We start from the raw sequence: 17,183 nt of genomic DNA on the forward strand, positions 1-17,183 counted from the left end.
GAGAGCCATAATACATTTGGATCTAAGAACTTACGATTCGAGTCGCTGTGATCAAATCCGAAGAAATACGCATTTGTATATAAAAATATCATATGCATTGAAGAACCTCTTGTAATAAGGTATATGACAATTTCAAACCCTCGTAACCGCCTTCAATGTCAGACATCTAAACTCTAAAGTGTCCAAAAAACATATTTGTATAAAAATTTATATATAAATTTATTTACATGATTCGATTTTGAGCTTAGTTTAAGAAGGAGTATATACTATATGTAATAGTAATATACATACATACATTTGTACAATTCTATAAAATTCATAATATTTAACAGTTTATATTTGATAAATCCTTCAGCTTTGCACTCTTATAAACTATAATAAAACTTAATAGAATCTAAATAGAGTGCAATCGCCACCCAAAGTAAGGTATTCCAAGCGGCTTCAAGCAAAAGCACGAAATGGGTATTCATAGGTCCAATGCGCCAATGCCATGGCAACATTTTGTGCATAACGGTATGACCCACATACATAATAATTGCATTCATACCAGACTGCACAAACGGATAGCCCGTCCACCAGCGACGCACGTCAATAACAAAGTAGAGTACGCTGAGCATGAAAAAAGCCAAAGCAGAGGTGACACAAACAAAAGAAAGAGACCTGCAATAGAAAAAATTGTTAAATATATTATTCTAAGATTAAAAATTTTGTGCCCATACGTACCAAAGATTTTTATTAATTGGTATGGGACCAGCTTCCACAGTGAAAAAGCAAAGGGCGCCACCCAGCAGAGCCAGAGCTAGCGACCAGTATAGCCAGCGTTTAATGCGTGCGCTCCAACCGGTGTGAACCAATATAATAACGCCGGCGAGCACACCTAAAAATGCCTGCACCACAGTTAAAAGGCAGCCTGTAGGAGTACATATAAATATTTTAAAAGTAAACTTCTTTTTATACCAAATTTTTACTTACCAAACACGCCTTCGGGATCGAAAGCCTGTGCGCCGTATATATACTTCGCGGTGGGATGCTGATAGATGTGCGCATCGCCTAAAATCAAACGATCTACATAACCGTTAGCGCCGCCTGTACAGTTGGGATATTGTGCGTTCGCGTGCTTGCCGCCAGGACCCAGATAACCGCTTTTGAAATGGAATATTTAAAAAAATTAAACCATTTAAAAAGATGGCAAGTTATTCACATAAACTCACGTCGGACAATTTGGCACCGGAAGTCCGAAGATTAAACCCAAGTAAATAGCAATGAGTGAGAGCATTACCAAAAATTCTGTTTTCAACAAAATAATGTCGCACAAAGCGCGCTTCCAAGCAATCTAAATATATTTAAAAAAAATGTATAAAATTTGTCCGTACATAAAAAAGTTAAATAAATAGTAAGACTACCCACTTGCGGCATTACAAACTCCCTCTCAATGAAGACGGTGTGCACCAATCCACAGACAAGATATGCAACAGCAAACCGTTGTAGTACACCCATTATACGTAAATTGGATATTTCTGGACCATTTATGGAATTTAGACATACGCCGATAGCAAATAATTTAAATGAACGCTAAAAAATGAATACTTTTAAATACCTGTCATTATCATTAAACTACTGTAAGATCTTACCCAAACAATACGTCGACATATCCGCGCCTTCGGCGTCCCACGCGCCACTTGTGACTTAATCGAAATTGGTATGCAAACGCCCATAATCCACAAGAATGAAGGAAAGACAACATCTGCTAAATGTAGACCATTCCAAGGCGCATGTTCGATCCACCAGTAGTCACCGCCGCCACTATTTACAAATATCATCAAAACGATTGCCATGCTAAAACGGCGCATACGAAAAAAATTAATAAAATAACAGTTATATTTTACTGCTTCAGGTATTTTACCCCCTAAAAGCATCCAAACTACGCATTCGTTTGCTCGTCTGCGCAGGCGTAACCGCGGCATTGATTTCAGCAGCAGCGGCCGCCTCGGGGCTGAATGTATACGAACGCCAAGCGCAGCAAGCCATTCGTATCGCTGCCAAAACCAAAGTGACTAGGAGAAACACCGATGCGAGCGCTAAGGAATAAACCGACAATTATTCTATATCACATGCTCATATCTTATCTTACATAATAATTTCTATTACGTACATAAATTGACATTGACGCCGGCTTTATCAGTTATCAGCTCACAGCTACCATTTTCATGCAACGTAAAATTATAAACGCCAAATTCTTGCAACTCTGTCGCGGACGCATACAAATCGCACACACTGTTACAGATCGTGTCATTGCATTGCCTGAGGAAAGAAAGAAAGTGATTTAATTTCTCTTCTTTTTCAAAAAATAAAAGATTTACACTTCATTAGCGGTCAGCGCATCCACTTCTTTGTCATACACTTTAAATTCCCAACCACGCGCCACATTTAATTTGAATGTAAAGTTGTGCATTGATTTCACAAAGCTAAATGGGCACTGGGAGTAAAAGAAAAAGTTATATCAATTCCAATTTTATTTATATTGCTTTGTGTGATGCTTAATTGTACAAATGTATGTATATCAGGGGTGATCCATTTCCAGGTTCCCTGCTTTTTTAAAGAAAAACACTGAAATTTCAAATGTAATGGAGAATCTTTAATATCATTCTAGAGAACATTATTTGGCATTATTTGTTGAAGATTATCTCTTTCAAATGTTGACCGCGGCTAGTGAGTTGTGAGCATTTCGACTAGTAACTGTCGAATGAGACGAGTGATGTTTTGCTCCGAGGCCTGAATCGTTGCGGAATTGTCCGCATATACTTTAGACTTTACATATTACCACAGGAAAGAATATAACGGTGTGATATCACACGATCTTAGTGACCAATCGACCGGACCAAAACGTGAAATTATCTGCTCACCAAAGGGTTCACTTAATAAATCCATTGATTGATGCGATCTTGTTGAAACCAAATGTCGGCGAGACATCAAATTGGCAGTTATCGTGACGCAATAACGGTCGTCATTGACGATTACGTTCTCTATGGCATGATTCACCAATGATTCCACCAGAACTCTAACCACACCAAACCGTTTTTTCTGGATGAAATGGAAGCTCTTGAATTTGCCTTCGTCCCAAATGCGGCAATTTTGCTTGTTTACATACCCATTGAGCCAGAAATGGGCCTCATCGCTGAACAAAATTTGGCTCGAAGACGTTGAATCTTTTTGGAATCTTTCAAGAGCCCAAGGAGAGAAGCAATGTCGTTTGGGAAGATCGAGCGACTTCAGTCCTTGCACAAGCTGTTTTTGTACGCTTGCAATTTAAGATTTCGAAGTAAAATGCACCAAGTCGTTCCGTAGGTCTGTACTAGTTCTTGCGAACGACACCAAATCGACTTCCCATGGTCGTCGTGTACACTCTCAGCTATATTTTTGTCACCGAGCTATATTTTTTGCCAAACAACACTGAACCGAAATAATATAATAGTTTAACACGACTCAAGCGTGAACTGTCAAAAAAGGCTATTGATAAAAGTACCTCAAATAGGATCACCCGTTATTTATCGTTTTTTTTTTTTTGGTTTTTACTTACTGTGTAACATTCTTCAGACCGACTGTAAAGATAAGCCAGTTTGTTGTAGTGAGATTTGACCACTAAGTATGCTTCATCAACTTTCAGGTCTCGCATATTCATGCCACGCCACACTGGCTCAGTATATTCAACAAATTGAGACATGATTTCTTCGAATCGTCTAAGTATATGAAGAAACTACATCGTAAGAAAAATAAAAATAAAAAAAAATAAAAACAAGAAAAAACTTTAACGTCGACTGAACATAAGCTTAATTTCTATGCCATAAAAGAGCAAGGGTCACTCTCGATTCTCGCCACAACTCGAGCTCGTCATCTGCAATGGGTGAGGGTTTGTTAGTGCATGAAGTTGGTTGCATCCAAAGGCTGCTCAGCGTATTGCCTTATGTAGTCGACATAGTTGAGGAAGGACCTATTAATGCTCCTAGGGGGCGGTACCGCTTCAAGCAGATGATTTCTAGGAAAACACCCCAGCAGAAACTGCTTGAAGAGGAATTCATTATGCTCCTTAACTGGAAGCATATGGGCCTCACAGTGCACATGTTCGATAGGAAGAGGCCTCCCATTTGCGTTTCACTGCATCCAGGCGACCGTATTGGTGCGATGTAGTAGGACCGAACGGCTGATTGCCTTGTATATTGCCAACAACGTTGTCTTTTCCCATGTGCTGTCGTCTAGCGACTTGAGGAATTTAATGCGCCTCTATCCTTTGGCAATAATCGCGGTCGTGTGAGGAGTGAAGGAGCACAGGGTCTCAAAATCTTGGGTTAATGACAGTCGCAATGCTTTTGAACGATCACTATGTATGGCAGCCATAGAGAGAAAAGGATGTGTTTACAATTGTACATAGATACATAGATAAACTGATGCCTATAAACAGGCAGACGTACATATCTACTCTGCTTGTCTTATGACAACGACGTTTCCGTCTAAGTTAAAGTCAATTTAGCGTCGCAGAGCTAGCAATTCTGAACGCTTTGGATCAGTCGGATATATTTCGGAATTTTTAAGGATGCTCCATAGAAAATTGAGGTTTTTAGAGAGATATTTTACTCTTTATAATTTTTTGTTCCAATGCATTTTTAACCCGCCTCTGTTCAGCTAATATAGCACCAAATTTTATCAATTTCGGAGAGGTTTATGCTATTTATGAGACTAAAACTGTAATTTTTGATACCTTCACACACTGCCGCGGCTGATCAAAATTTTGATTGAGGGTCAATCATTGCGAAAAATGTCAAATAGTCTATCTGATCCCTTGTGTCTGTTGTGATTGTACGGATATCTAGAGCCTGTTTAGATAAAAAGACGCAAGTTAATTACCATCAACTAACGTGCTGCTTCGACGGGTCGGAATAGGGAACGGGTTGTTAGATGAGTACGTTTCATAGGGGAAGCAACGAGGTGGTTAGAGTCTATCGGGGACTCCTTGCATACTGAAGATATATTTAAGATGTACGTGTCGATTCTGGATAAATAAGAATTTAACCTGCTACAGTTGCGCATGAGTAACTCTTGATTCGCGAGGCAAGGTCTTCACCTGAAATCGGTAGTAGTTCACTGAGAGGGAATCTGTGAAGGTGCTAAAAGCTCTACTGTGAAAGGCGTTCAGTACGTGCCAGTTATGTTCGTAGTCTGGTGAGTTTCCTCTATGTCTCGCTTCACTTGTCTCTTATTATTTTCAAATTTTGATTTTTTTTTTCAATGAACGTGTTTATGTAACAAATTTATTTATGTATATTTTATTGCATATCTTCCACACAGGAAACAGGTTTTTTTATTTGACGCACACTGTATTAATTTATGTAAACATTTTGCAAATCAAAGTTAAAAACCACCTACACAATCTAACTAATATTGAGGTCAATAAAAACTCACTAATGTTTGATTGATATTACAAGGCACCGGAACTTGCAATTATCTATTCACCAATTTACTAAATAGAATACAAATTCTTTCACCAATTCATATTAACAATTAAATTGTTTAGTAATATTTTTAATAATATTTTTTTTTTACATTTCACTTTATATCACTATCTCGTATTTAAACTGCATTTGTATGTAAATATTTACTCAAAATCAAAATATGTCAACAATATAGCAAAGCCAAATTACTACTGTCAATTCTTGTTTGTTACTGCGCACCAAAGTGCATACATTTGTACTGTGTATAGTATGTATGGATGTAGTTGGGGCAGTATCCACATAAACAGCTGAAACTACTGTGGGGAACGTCAAAGTGAACATTTGTAGAGTTTTTACAACAAAGTGGAATTGAAACACTTTTTTGTTTTGCTTTGGGGCATTGGTAGCAATTTTTGAATAGTGGGAGCTTGGCCTATGGCGATAGCTACGAGGCCCCATTTTATGAGTTTTTTTTATGAAACAGTTAAAATCCATTTTTAAAAACCGGCGGTGCATTATAGTATAAATATGATTTGAAAAATATTCTACTAAATTTTCAAGGAGTGTATTAAAATATACGGTAATGGCAGCAATTACTCTGGAGTGTCTTGGAAAAAGGTTGAATTGCGATCCCCCTCATAACTCAGGACTGGATCAAATGAAGTAAAAAAGTTAAAATTATATCGTTGGATACTCGCTATACGCTGGTTTTCTTTTCCGAAATTAATTTTTTTTTTCCAATTTTTGGGTACATGTCAACTAAAAAAACGAATTTTGGCAAAAAAAAAAAATCAGTTAATCAAACCTCGTAAATTATGTATAGATAATCGCCCGACAGACAGTTAGACAAAAATACTAGTAACGTTTTTGCATCAATTGATTTGAAATTTTGTAATTTTGTTGGAATAAGTTCGAAAAAAAAATTAAAAAGCAAACCCTCTTCCTCCCTTAAGAAAATGTATTGTATTTAAACCTGGATTTATTGGTAATATTCGGGATCTATTATATGTATGCATATAATACTACAAAGTTAAAATAGAATAAACAAATTTTTAACTATAATTTGAATAAACATAATTAAAATAGAAAACATAGAAATAAAAAAAAAATAAAGATAATTCGGCTACATATTTCAATTTTTATATTTATATTTTATACACTTAAATAGCATATATAAATTTTAATTTAATTTATTGTGTACCTAATTATGTTTACTTTATGCCATATAACATAGTAGTGATATCTAATTGTGATGTATTTTTAATTAATTTATTTTTTTTTTTTCACAAGTAACATTTAGAGGAACACGAGTATTTGCATATTTTTCATATCCGATACTTATAACAATAAGTTCAAGCCACAATAGTAATAATTTTACATTATTAACTTTTATCGGTTGGGTTATTCGTTTATGTGTAGAATATAGCCACACGATATATGTATATATACATACATACATAGATGTATATATGTATGTGACAATTTATGTCTTCAAATATATGTGTATATTTGTAAACTTTCTTAGCAAAACCGTGACTAAAATATCTTCATAACAAAGGATATACATACATATGCAAGTACATTTTTTGAGGCATAAAAACTAAAATAAATGTCTATAACAGTATTTCATATAAAATATCAAAGTTACATTTTAAGGATAAAGAATGGTTTTTAGATAAAATCATATAATTCCAACTACAGTTTTCTTCTTTTAACTCGTATAGTAGAAAACAAAAAAAAACTATAATTTTATTGAAAATTTAAATTTTAACTAACCCGCATAACCTATTCTCTTCAATCACACTTTCCAATAATTACAAACATTTATTTATTTATTCGATAGAATTCATTTCGTTACTTTTTTAATTGCTATTCCTTGCTATTCTTTCATATAATGCTTAAACAAATATTTTTTTCTAAAAATGTGCAATACTGGTTCAATAAAAATATATTCGAATACAAAACTTTTTATTATAAATGTTACATGTGTATAAGGTATGAATGCAATAGTAGGCAGTTCAGTTTTGCTGCATTTTGTCTTCTATGTGAAATGTTCTACATAATGTTCAGGGCGAACTCAGCTCAGTTTTTCACATAGTGTATTACCGGTGCCTAAAAGTCAACTAGAACATCTTCCCTAAACTTCTCTGGACCATAATTTATGTTTATTTCATAAAATACTTTCCGAAATTTATAAGCCTTTTGTGAAAACGCATGTGTTTGCAGTGCAGATGGTTCAACTAGACTTCGCCTATTTTATTTAACCAAAAGTATATACATACTAACATTTGTTTAAACTTTTGTATAGATATACTTATGTTGTTACCTAAAATCTCATCAATTATCTTATAAAGAAACATGCAATATAAATACATATGTATATAAACAAACAGTATTTGGACAATATACTCAACATTTTCAGTGTCACTCGCTATTAGAGTGTTTGCATTTCTCCAACTTCTTTCTACGCATTTTTCATAACAAAACAATAAATTGATAAAATCAAACTAAATGATTTGGAATGGGTTGAATTTATGAATTGCTTTTACTTGTACGCTCTTTTTTCTTATATTTCGCTCACATAATTACTTTGTGTCTCTCTTCAACTAATTTCTTCTTAAAACATTCTATTATTGTTATTGTTTCAACAAAAAAGCAGCGCTCAAAGCAATTACAGTTTAAATAAAAATAACGAGTATACATACGTTTTCAAATATTAATAAAAAAATAATCAGTTTTTTACCCGCGAAAATTCGTATTTGTATGTATTTCAGCTTATCTAAATCACTTAACTAAAATTGCAACATGAATTTGTCTTTTTGGCTGTCTTGTAAAATGCTTTACTTTGCATTGAAAGGTTTTCTGATTTAATTACCATGTCATCTAGCTTTTCGCCACGCTCAAGCACTGCTTCAATTGTATTCTTTAGTATAATCTTAGTTTCATCTAAATCATTTTGCATTTTAGTCAACGCATCTGCCTCTTTTGGGTCCTGATATTTGGCTAAATATGCAGGCAAAGTATTGAAATCAATAGTTCCATCCGACCCCGTTTCCCAACGGTCCGCACTAATTTTCGCACTAAACTCATCTAAGATTTTTGTTATGAGCGTATGAGCAACGCGCTGCGGGTACTCATGATCAGCAATCAATACGCCAGCTAAATTGTCAGCTCGTACGTACACATGACACATATAGGCCTCTTGCTTAACTGACTGTCGCATGGCGGGTTGTGTACGCTCCACAATGGTTTTTGATGCAAAACTGAAAGTAAATCCTTTTTATAGAAACTAATTGGTGTAAATAAAATATAAAAATTAACAAATACATACGTCATGAACTCTTGAACTGTGCCCCGTTGAAAGAATGAAAATGACTGTAAATCGTAAGTAGATTTTAATAGACGAGCTTCCGCAGAACCTTTATAAAAAATACTCAGTGCAAATAGTTTCACCATCGTTTTTGCGTTCAGCTGACTTCCTCGAAAAACTATTTGTTAATAATGTGACTTAATATTATCTTTGATTACTACACTATTATTATACTCACTTGACTGTTTAAAAACAAGCGAAGTTTCCCACTTATATCCAGTTGGAGTTTATTGTATTTTTGATGACTATGTGTTGTTTAGTCAAAATTTTATGTTAACAAAAGCAGCAAATATAATTTTCCTTCTTGAATTAAATTTCTTTAAAATTTTGATATTCCGTGTGTGTTGTTTTTTTTTTGCAAAATTTTTGTCTATTATCTTATGTCGTCATCTGTCAAATCAAAATGTAATTTTCTCAGAATGTTGCCACAATGTTTAAAAGTTATCTTTTTTGATTAGTTAATTGTAATTATACACACATATAAAAAATCATATGTGGCAAGGAAAATCTTTTTACATATGCTGCTTTCACTAGCAATAGTACTTATCATGATAAGCTTTCTAATAATGATCCTGTTAATACTATACTCAGATATATGTAAATATGCATAAACAATTTTTTTTGTTCGATTGACTTAAAATGAATCTCCAGGAATTATATAATTTTAAAAGTAACAGCTTGTGTTGAACCACTTACTGCCGAAGCTTGTTGTTAGTAAAGTTAAGTTAGATGACCAGCTGATGGAGTGTATAGCCATCCCACAAGAGACACCTACTCTTTATATAGAACTGCCGATCGTTCATCAGCACACCTTATGATCATGAGAACCCCTTGACAGCCGGCACTTTCACACATTGGCGATGGCTCTAGATTCATTCTCGCCACCTTCATGAAAATCGCGGAAATTACATAGCTACCCTTTTCCACTCCTCTCAGCTGATGGCAGCCACATCCCTACTGCGATCGCATACGCAAAGATCAGTGAAATGAGCGAGTTTAGCCATTTCGCTAAACGCTGACACAACTCCCGTGCTTAGTCTTTTTCCGAGAGAAGACTCTCTCTCACGTGTCCTTTACAGCTTTATTTTGAGGTACGCATTGTTCGGTTGTTTCAGATCCAGATCCATGCTCAGCCTGCCTGTCAACGCAGCGCTCCAAAATTTTAACTGCTAAACATCTGTTCGACTTCGCTTTCCTGTATGTCTTAATGTGTCCGAGATAGAGGTTGCACCAGCCTTGGAGAATGATGATTACATCCCTTTGAGTACTACATTTCCAGGGATAGATTTGGAAATTGATTTCGACCTGCCTTCACCTACGGATTTCGTCTTCTCCTCGCTAAATTTGTTGAAAATTTCATTGCTAAAAGGATTCTCTCACAGCTTGAAGGTAGCCGGCTTTAATGGTCCCAAGGTTAGCTGTCCCGAAGCCAAGCCGAGGGTCGACACACACCAACCAAATGATGACATGCAGGGAACGCACTCTGAGGCCTGCCATGGTTTTAACGGGATAGAGGCAGTTACACCATTTGCCCACCAGCCATTTCTCGAATTAATTTTCTGAGAATATTTCTAAGATATTTAACTTAAGGAACGTAAAAAATACATGTTTTGAAAATTCTGACGACCTCTAGGGAAGTACATATGTCACATTAAACAGCAATAACCTTTTATTTAGGAATTTATTAAAAACTCAAATAACAATAATCATTTCAAAAAATCTATTATCTAAGAACGGTTAGACTGATTTTGTCGCCTTCTCCGACGTCTCCTTTGTCGTATATTCTCAGCACGTCGAACTTGTCTCCTCCAGCTGCGTTTTCTTCTCCTTCTAAGTTCAGCTCTTTTCCGCTTTATCCATTCTCGTATAATTCTTCTCCGACGAGCCGCTAACCTTTTTTGAGCTGATGTGAGATTACCTGATGATGAAGGTGCTTGTGTGGTATTACTGGGGGTTGCACTCGGAGTAGTAGAAGTAGTTGTTGATGAAGTTGTTGCAGTAGCTGAAGTGGTTGAAGTGGTTGATGTGGAGGAAGTAGATGAAGTGGGCGAAGTTGGACTAGTTGGCGAAGTGGGTGAAGTTGGATTACTTGGCGAAGTCGCTGGTTGAGCATTACAAATGCTAGCAAAGTAAATCACTACCGAAAACACGAACACGAATCGTATATTCCAATACAACAGTTTCATTTTCGAACTCTCAAAGGTGTATCATATTGTACAGAAAAGTTAAACTAATATAGGATCATCAACAAATTGTACTGCTTTATATATCACAATGTAGCCTTCAAATACATAACAACTGTTTTTGATAGTTTAGATTATACTTCCGGCCGTTGAATTAGTTTTTGAAATTCGTAACCATTATTTGTAAAGCTGGTTTTGTAAAAGAGATATTTATACCCTGAACAGAGTATATTACGTTTAAATTACCAAGTTTGCAACATCACGATGGAAATGTCGAAGGCCTTTAAAATATTTGTATACCATAAAATAACAACATGATGAGCTGAGTCCATTTAGCTTTGTCCTCCTCTCTGTCTGTCTGTCTGTTTATACGCAAACTAGTCCATCGGTGTTTGAGATATAGATTTGATATTTCGCACACGAATCTGCTCATTTGTCGGAACGACCGATATCGGACCACTATAGTAACATACAAGGAAGGGTTGTTTAGTAAACCCATTTGATAGTTTCGATGTAACCGAAGTTAATGCTTTTTCTTCTTTGCGTTAAAGCAGTAAACGTAAGACAATTTTAAATTAATTGTATATATGTATGTAAGTATATACGCAAAGAAGAACATCGAATTTTCCAGCGAAGTAAATCTGGTCGTCTAGGAATTTTTTTCTTTTTTTTAACTGAACAAAGTACTTAACCAATCCAACAAGATTGTACCTAACATACATTTATATAAATACATACATATGTACGTACATACGTGTTCTTAAAATGTTTTAAAATTCAATGTTGACATACCCAATATTGACTCAAAATGTGTAAACTTCCAATAATTACATTTCCATTTTATTGTACATACATACATATAATATGTATGTATGTATGTAAGCCCTAAAACAGCAGTTCAACAAGCAACAGTTCAACAGCACGCAGTGCACAAACTCCTCCGGACAACTGCCAGACCCATTCCCAGTGGTAGCATACAAGCATCCCCAACATCCGGTCATCTCACCTCAGTTTAAATAAGAATATCGGAATTGCACGGAAATGGATAAAGCGTACAAGTGGGCCTGACGATTACGACAGGACAAACTAGACCTGAGATCAGCAATATTTACATACCAACAATCACTTACCACTTCGTATATTTGGGAACCAGCATAAACCCCACCAACAATGTCAGGCTGGAAATCCAACCCAGGATAACTCTTGCCAACAGGTGCTACTTCGGACTGAGTAGGCAATTGAAAAGTAAGGTCCTCTCTCGACGAACAAAAGCCAAACTCCATAAGTCGCTCATAATTCCCGTCCTGCTATATGGTGCAGAGGCTTGGACGATGACATCAACTGATGAGTCGACGTTGAGAGTTTTCGAGAGAAAAGTTCTGCAAAAGATGTATGGTCGTTTGCGCATTGGCCATGGCGAATATCACATTCGATGGTACGATGAGCTGTACGAGATATACGACGACATTGACATAGTTCAGCGAATTAAAAGACAGCGGCTACGCTGGCTCTTGTCATGTTGTCCGGATGGACGAAAACACTCCAGCTCTGAAAGTATTCGACGCAGTACCCGCCGGGGAAAGCAGAGGAAAAGGAAGACCTCCACTCTGTTGGAAGGACCAAGTGGAGAAGGACCTGGCTTCGCTTGGAATATCAAATTGGCGCCACGTAGCGAAAACAAGCATTGTGAACATGCAAAACTGTGTACACGTAATGAGCCATGTACATAAGTGCATGCTCAGACAAGGACAAAACTCCTTCTGTCGGTAAAGTGTACCAAAACTTAACTGGCAGATGGTTCTCCATGGTACCTATAATAATTTTAGACCTTTTGTTTACAATTTGCTGATCATTTGAAAGTTTCTCTATGTTATCTCTTCTCATTTTATAGTATACGACACCACCGGCAATTATTTGCTTGCACCGATAAATAAGTGGTGGTAACACTGTTATTATACGCACTAGTTTCAATCATAACATTAGCAGCTGATCGTAATTTTTGATTCTATTGCGGTCGATATAATAGCTTTTGGAAGTCCGTAATATTAATTTGAAATGTCTCGTTTAATTTTGCGTTCCTTGCGTAGTTCAGTTGGAGTTTTACGCAGTAACAATCGCTTATTTAACATGTGAGTAAACACAATGTTACAATGCCTAAAAACTATTATATATTAATTTTAATAAATTAAAGTTGCTTACTTCAATCGCAAAATTTGACATCATTTCAACATTATGGAGCGATTCCTACAAATAAAGCGCTGTTGGAAATTAAGTCCTCGGTTCCACTTTATCAATACTGTCGTACTATGTTTATACAGACACAAGACACACCCAACCCTGACAGTCTAAAATTTCTCCCCGGCACAGACGTTCTGGGAAAAGGTAATACATACGACTTTCCCAGTGTATCTGCGGCGTATTGTAGCCCCTTAGGTAATTGTTTTATTTTTTGTATAAACATGTTAACAACATAAACTTTCTCTACATAATAGCAAAGCTTCTCTTTCGTATTGACGGGGTGCGCGCTGTGTTCTTCGGTGCCGATTTCATAACAATATCTAAAGAAGAAGAAACGGATTGGGCCATTATTAAGCCAGAAGTTTTCGCTGTAATAATGGACTTTTTTGCCAGCGGTTTACCAATCCTGAACGAAGCTAAACCAAATTCAGATACACAAATCGAAGATGACGACGACGATGTGGTTATGATGATTAAAGAACTTCTTGACAGTCGTATCAGACCCACTGTGCAAGAAGATGGTGGAGATATTATATATATGGGTTATGAAGACGGTGTAGTTAAGTTAAAGATGCAGGGATCATGTTCTTCATGTCCAAGCTCTATTGTTACGCTTAAAAATGGCGTACAAAATATGTTGCAATTCTACATACCCGAAGTTGTGTCTGTTGAGCAAGTTTCTGATAAAGTAGATAAATTCGCAGAAAAAGAATTTGAAAAATTCGAAAGCAAAATCAAGTTGAAAGAACCTTCGCCGACAAATGAAACACAAGCTTAATGTGCTAAATATGATTCATTTAATGTTGTTAAATGTACCAAATTCTACTCAGTATAACGAGGTATAAATTGTAAGTAAATTCATACATGATAAGATGTTACGTTGATTTGAGTTAATACAAATAACATAAACCTGTACAGACGTACTAATACTATAAATGAAGTTATTTATTTTCTATAGTTCCACTTATACCGTATATGGTGTCATAACGCACCATAATTTTGTTTTTTTGGGTTATTTTGTGTTTAGAAAATCAGATTTAGGCCAAATGTAGTCCATTTCATTCGATAACTTGTTGCCGTTTAAAAAAAAATATGTGTACATGTTGGTTCGACTGGTAGGAATAATGATTCCTACATTTGTGAAAATAGTTCACTAAAGAAATATAAAGCGTCGAAATTTTTTCTCAGAGCAGCAGAATCATTGAAGAAACCATTTCCATATACACCAAATAAAAAAATTTTAGAGAAAGCATTCAATTATCATTCCTAAATGTCGCAGAGTTATAGAAAATGCTTTCGGCCAACTTAAAGCCCGATTTCGAAAAATTGGCAGAGGTTTACTAGTAGCTCCAAAAAATGTCAACGTTATTGTACATGCGTGGTGTATTTCGCACAATTTTTTAAAAATGGAAAATGATGAAATTCCTTCTTCGTGGATCCAAGTTGCAGCAGAAAAACTGCAGAAAATCGAATACGTCACACTACAAGAGCTGGGGACAATGATGGATCACCATCGGCTGTTAGAAATGCAAATTGAGTTTTCGTGAGTATAGATGCCCTATAATACTGACTTACATTTATAACATTTCCTTATCATTTAAAATCTAAATTATTTAAAAATTCATATGTATCTATTTTAAATTAGAAAAAAAAAAACTTTTTACCCAAGTTTTTCTGATATCTTTTCCATTAATGTCGACAACTTTTCCGTTATTCGGTTCTGCTCCAGAATCGCCCCTATCATCTCCTGATTGACAAGTTTTGATTCTTCCGCAATTGTTTTTAGTATTTGTGTTTGCTGCTTTATTAACTTTACCATCTCACCATTATAATTCCGCTTTCTTGCAGTTGGTGACTGCATTGATGCTGATGATGATGACGGTGATGGCAGCGGAGGTGATGGCGATGGCAGCTGAGGAGAGGGAAACGGAGAGGACGGCGATGGCATCGAAGATGTTGGTGAATACTAAACAAAACAAAATTTTAAATGTATTTCTAGATAAATAAAATAAAATGGTTTTTCTTACCAAAGAATCAGTCTTAACATACAATGCCGAATTGACGGCAGTGGACCCTATGATACGCTGTACTGCCTGATAATGTTTCCATACAGAGGGACTACCGCCAGATGGGTCAATTTTACTTTTTTCCTCTCTGAAAACATGTTTGGATATGTACATAGAAATATATATACTTGTAGTTATTGTAAAAATTCACCTGTATTTCTTTGTTAAATTTTTCACTTTGCAGTGAACCTCCTCCGCTGTGTATCTTCTTCCCATTTCCATTGCAATTTCTCGATATATATGCGCATTCCTTTTGGCTTTTCGGAGGTCGTGGGAACGCGCCTCCCACTTCTCCAGCAGCTCAATCTCGTCCGGGAGTGTCCATTCGGAGCGTTGCTTCCTAATAGACATCTGAAAAGTTCGAATATGTTGGTGATGGTGAAATCTAAACAAAATAACCCTTTAAATGCATTTATAGACAAAAAAAAAATGATTTTTCTTACCAAAGAATCAGTTTTCATATACAATGCCGAATTGACGGCAGTGGTCCCCATGATGCGGTGTACTGCCTGGTAATGTTTCCATACAGAGGGACTTCCGCCAAATGGGTCAATTTTACTTTTCTCCTCTCTGAAAACATTATTGGATATGTAGATAGAAAAGTACTTGTGGTTATTTTAAAAACTCACCTGTATTTTTTTGTTAAATTTTTCACTTTGCAGTGAATCTCCTCCGCAGTGTATCTTCTTCCCATTTCCATTGAAATTTCTTGATATATATGTGCATTCCTTTTGGCTTTTCGGAGGTCGTTGGAACGCGACTCCCAATTCTCCAGCAGCTCAGTCTCATCCTGGAGTGTCCATTCGGAGCGTCGCTTCCTCATAGCCATCTGAAAAGTTCAAAAATATGAAAAAAAATGCTTTAAGTTTTTTGCCGACGTACTCGTAAAAGAATTATCATCTACCTCAGGATTTTTTGGGGCTGGGATTTAGAATAGCATTCCCGGATTTCGGGAATAAAATGGCTACCACTGGAAAGGTGACGTTCTCCAGATCACGAAAATATATATATATAATTGCCGCTGACTTATAGTTTTAAAGATATTTGCATTTAAAGTTAAAAAATTGACAACTTTTACATTGTTTTTGTTTTGTGTATTGAAAATTTGAAAAACAGCTGTCCGTGTTGCTTGCTTTTCATTCACAATATATTAAAAATGGCCATTTTTAACAATGTTGCCAGAAAAAAAAAAGAAAGTAACTTCCTAAAATTTTGAGGAATAAATGGGAGTTAGCAACGGAGTTATCTTTCCTAACTCCCAAATTTATCCGGATTAATGCTGCCGTCTGTCAATGCTATAAACTTTTAAGGATGAATTGAGAGTTAGCAACGGAACGGAATAATCGACTGCATCGCAGTCTGCAGACGCAGGTCGAAGGCACTTGGATCCATATTTCCGGATAGAGATCACATCACCTCACTAGCACCCAGCAGGATATTAGACTTTATCAATATGCTGGGGCTAAATGAGTCCCTGTGAGATAGGAGGGGCACAATAAACCTGAGGTCACGGTGCATTCTTCAATTATGTATCTATCTATCTAGCAACGGAATTAACTTCACTAACTTCAAAATTTTTCCGGATTAAAGCAGTTATTCCGGATTAACGCTGCCGTCTGTCGAGGTTATAAGGTAATCTCTTATAACAATTTGAATCATCTGTATAAAGTATAAAAAAAAGTGAACTTAAAAGTTCGGGTTAATAATTAATTTAATTTTTTTCTTTTGTTTAAACTCTTAAGAATTCTTTGATGTTAAGAGTTTACCTTAATGTTTCAATCAATTCTGCACATAATAAAAGTCCGAAATAACAAGTCCTTTTTTTTTTTGTTAATAAAGCACA

At 35.9% G+C, this 17,183-nt stretch overlaps 5 protein-coding genes across 11 annotated transcripts; 1 reads left to right on the forward strand and 4 right to left on the reverse strand.

Annotated features, from left to right (window-relative positions):
• Window positions 1-205: 205 nt before the first annotated feature.
• On the reverse strand, window positions 206-5,724 carry LOC105228814 (heparan-alpha-glucosaminide N-acetyltransferase). Of its 4 annotated transcripts, none has more exons than XM_049461620.1 (11): window positions 5,596-5,724; window positions 3,578-3,754; window positions 2,361-2,476; window positions 2,153-2,301; window positions 1,904-2,078; window positions 1,632-1,836; window positions 1,408-1,572; window positions 1,212-1,333; window positions 973-1,142; window positions 724-910; window positions 206-660 (listed from the first exon to the last, which is right to left on the reverse strand). In XM_049461620.1, the coding sequence occupies exons 2-11, from the start codon at window positions 3,719-3,721 to the stop codon at window positions 366-368; spliced, it is 1,728 nt and encodes a 575-aa protein (XP_049317577.1). In that variant the 5' UTR covers window positions 3,722-3,754; window positions 5,596-5,724; the 3' UTR covers window positions 206-365. The 4 variants fall into 4 exon arrangements, with proteins under 4 accessions (XP_049317577.1, XP_049317574.1, XP_049317576.1 ...); XM_049461617.1 differs by having other exon boundaries at window positions 5,455-5,723; XM_049461619.1 differs by having other exon boundaries at window positions 5,419-5,723.
• Window positions 5,725-6,444: 720 nt separating this feature from the next.
• LOC105228817 (synaptobrevin homolog YKT6) lies at window positions 6,445-9,263 on the reverse strand. Of its 2 annotated transcripts, none has more exons than XM_011208794.4 (3): window positions 9,032-9,263; window positions 8,815-8,971; window positions 6,445-8,746 (listed from the first exon to the last, which is right to left on the reverse strand). In XM_011208794.4, exons 2-3 carry the CDS (start codon window positions 8,937-8,939, stop codon window positions 8,272-8,274), a joined length of 600 nt encoding a protein of 199 aa, XP_011207096.1. In that variant the 5' UTR covers window positions 8,940-8,971; window positions 9,032-9,263; the 3' UTR covers window positions 6,445-8,271. The 2 variants fall into 2 exon arrangements, with proteins under 2 accessions (XP_011207096.1, XP_011207097.1); XM_011208795.4 differs by having other exon boundaries at window positions 8,815-8,958; window positions 9,032-9,246.
• A 1,302-nt stretch (window positions 9,264-10,565) lies between these two features.
• Window positions 10,566-11,095, reverse strand: LOC115066361 (protein new-glue 1). The gene has a single exon (XM_029551369.2). The coding sequence runs from the start codon at window positions 11,037-11,039 to the stop codon at window positions 10,581-10,583; it is 459 nt and encodes a 152-aa protein (XP_029407229.2). The 5' UTR covers window positions 11,040-11,095; the 3' UTR covers window positions 10,566-10,580.
• Window positions 11,096-12,951: 1,856 nt separating this feature from the next.
• LOC105228819 (NFU1 iron-sulfur cluster scaffold homolog, mitochondrial) lies at window positions 12,952-15,261 on the forward strand. 2 transcript variants are annotated; one of them, XR_852692.4, is made up of 4 exons: window positions 12,952-13,165; window positions 13,228-13,469; window positions 13,529-14,122; window positions 15,123-15,261. XR_852692.4 is itself a non-coding variant. In XM_011208797.4 (3 exons), the coding sequence occupies exons 1-3, from the start codon at window positions 13,092-13,094 to the stop codon at window positions 14,050-14,052; spliced, it is 840 nt and encodes a 279-aa protein (XP_011207099.2). In that variant the 5' UTR covers window positions 12,952-13,091; the 3' UTR covers window positions 14,053-14,210. The 2 variants fall into 2 exon arrangements, 1 of the variants encoding a protein (XP_011207099.2); XM_011208797.4 differs by lacking the exon at window positions 15,123-15,261 and having other exon boundaries at window positions 13,529-14,210.
• Window positions 14,049-16,475, reverse strand: LOC105228818 (uncharacterized). Of its 2 annotated transcripts, none has more exons than XM_029551362.2 (7): window positions 16,223-16,475; window positions 15,970-16,169; window positions 15,784-15,910; window positions 15,492-15,691; window positions 15,302-15,428; window positions 14,939-15,240; window positions 14,049-14,878 (listed from the first exon to the last, which is right to left on the reverse strand). In XM_029551362.2, the coding sequence occupies exons 1-7, from the start codon at window positions 16,238-16,240 to the stop codon at window positions 14,872-14,874; spliced, it is 981 nt and encodes a 326-aa protein (XP_029407222.1). In that variant the 5' UTR covers window positions 16,241-16,475; the 3' UTR covers window positions 14,049-14,871. The 2 variants fall into 2 exon arrangements, with proteins under 2 accessions (XP_029407222.1, XP_029407223.1); XM_029551363.2 differs by having other exon boundaries at window positions 16,245-16,473.
• Between the last annotated feature and the right edge of the window lie 708 nt (window positions 16,476-17,183).

This window comes from Bactrocera dorsalis, unplaced genomic scaffold (assembly GCF_023373825.1).
Source record: "Bactrocera dorsalis isolate Fly_Bdor unplaced genomic scaffold, ASM2337382v1 BdCtg068, whole genome shotgun sequence".
NCBI lineage: Eukaryota > Metazoa > Arthropoda > Insecta > Diptera > Tephritidae > Bactrocera > Bactrocera dorsalis.

Excerpts from the sequence above, each read along its gene's own strand:
- LOC105228814 (XM_049461620.1), bottom strand. The coding sequence starts at position 3,721 with ATGTCTCAATTTGTTGAATATACTGAGCCAGTGTGGCGTGGCATGAAT. Across the intron at positions 1,837-1,903 it reads AGTTTGGATGCTTTTAGGGG|CATGGCAATCGTTTTGATGA; the intron begins GTAAAATACCTG and ends GCGCCGTTTTAG. Across the intron at positions 911-972 it reads CGATCCCGAAGGCGTGTTTG|GCTGCCTTTTAACTGTGGTG; the intron begins GTAAGTAAAAAT and ends GTACTCCTACAG.
- LOC105228817 (XM_011208794.4), bottom strand. The coding sequence starts at position 8,939 with ATGGTGAAACTATTTGCACTGAGTATTTTTTATAAAGGTTCTGCGGAA. Across the intron at positions 8,747-8,814 it reads ACAGTTCAAGAGTTCATGAC|TTTTGCATCAAAAACCATTG; the intron begins GTATGTATTTGT and ends ATTTACTTTCAG.
- LOC115066361 (XM_029551369.2), bottom strand. The coding sequence starts at position 11,039 with ATGAAACTGTTGTATTGGAATATACGATTCGTGTTCGTGTTTTCGGTA.
- LOC105228819 (XM_011208797.4), top strand. The coding sequence starts at position 13,092 with ATGTCTCGTTTAATTTTGCGTTCCTTGCGTAGTTCAGTTGGAGTTTTA. Across the intron at positions 13,166-13,227 it reads AACAATCGCTTATTTAACAT|TTGCTTACTTCAATCGCAAA; the intron begins GTGAGTAAACAC and ends AATAAATTAAAG. Across the intron at positions 13,470-13,528 it reads GGCGTATTGTAGCCCCTTAG|CAAAGCTTCTCTTTCGTATT; the intron begins GTAATTGTTTTA and ends TCTACATAATAG.
- LOC105228818 (XM_029551362.2), bottom strand. Across the intron at positions 15,692-15,783 it reads ATATGAAAACTGATTCTTTG|ATGTCTATTAGGAAGCAACG; the intron begins GTAAGAAAAATC and ends CGAACTTTTCAG. Across the intron at positions 15,241-15,301 it reads ATGTTAAGACTGATTCTTTG|TATTCACCAACATCTTCGAT; the intron begins GTAAGAAAAACC and ends TGTTTTGTTTAG.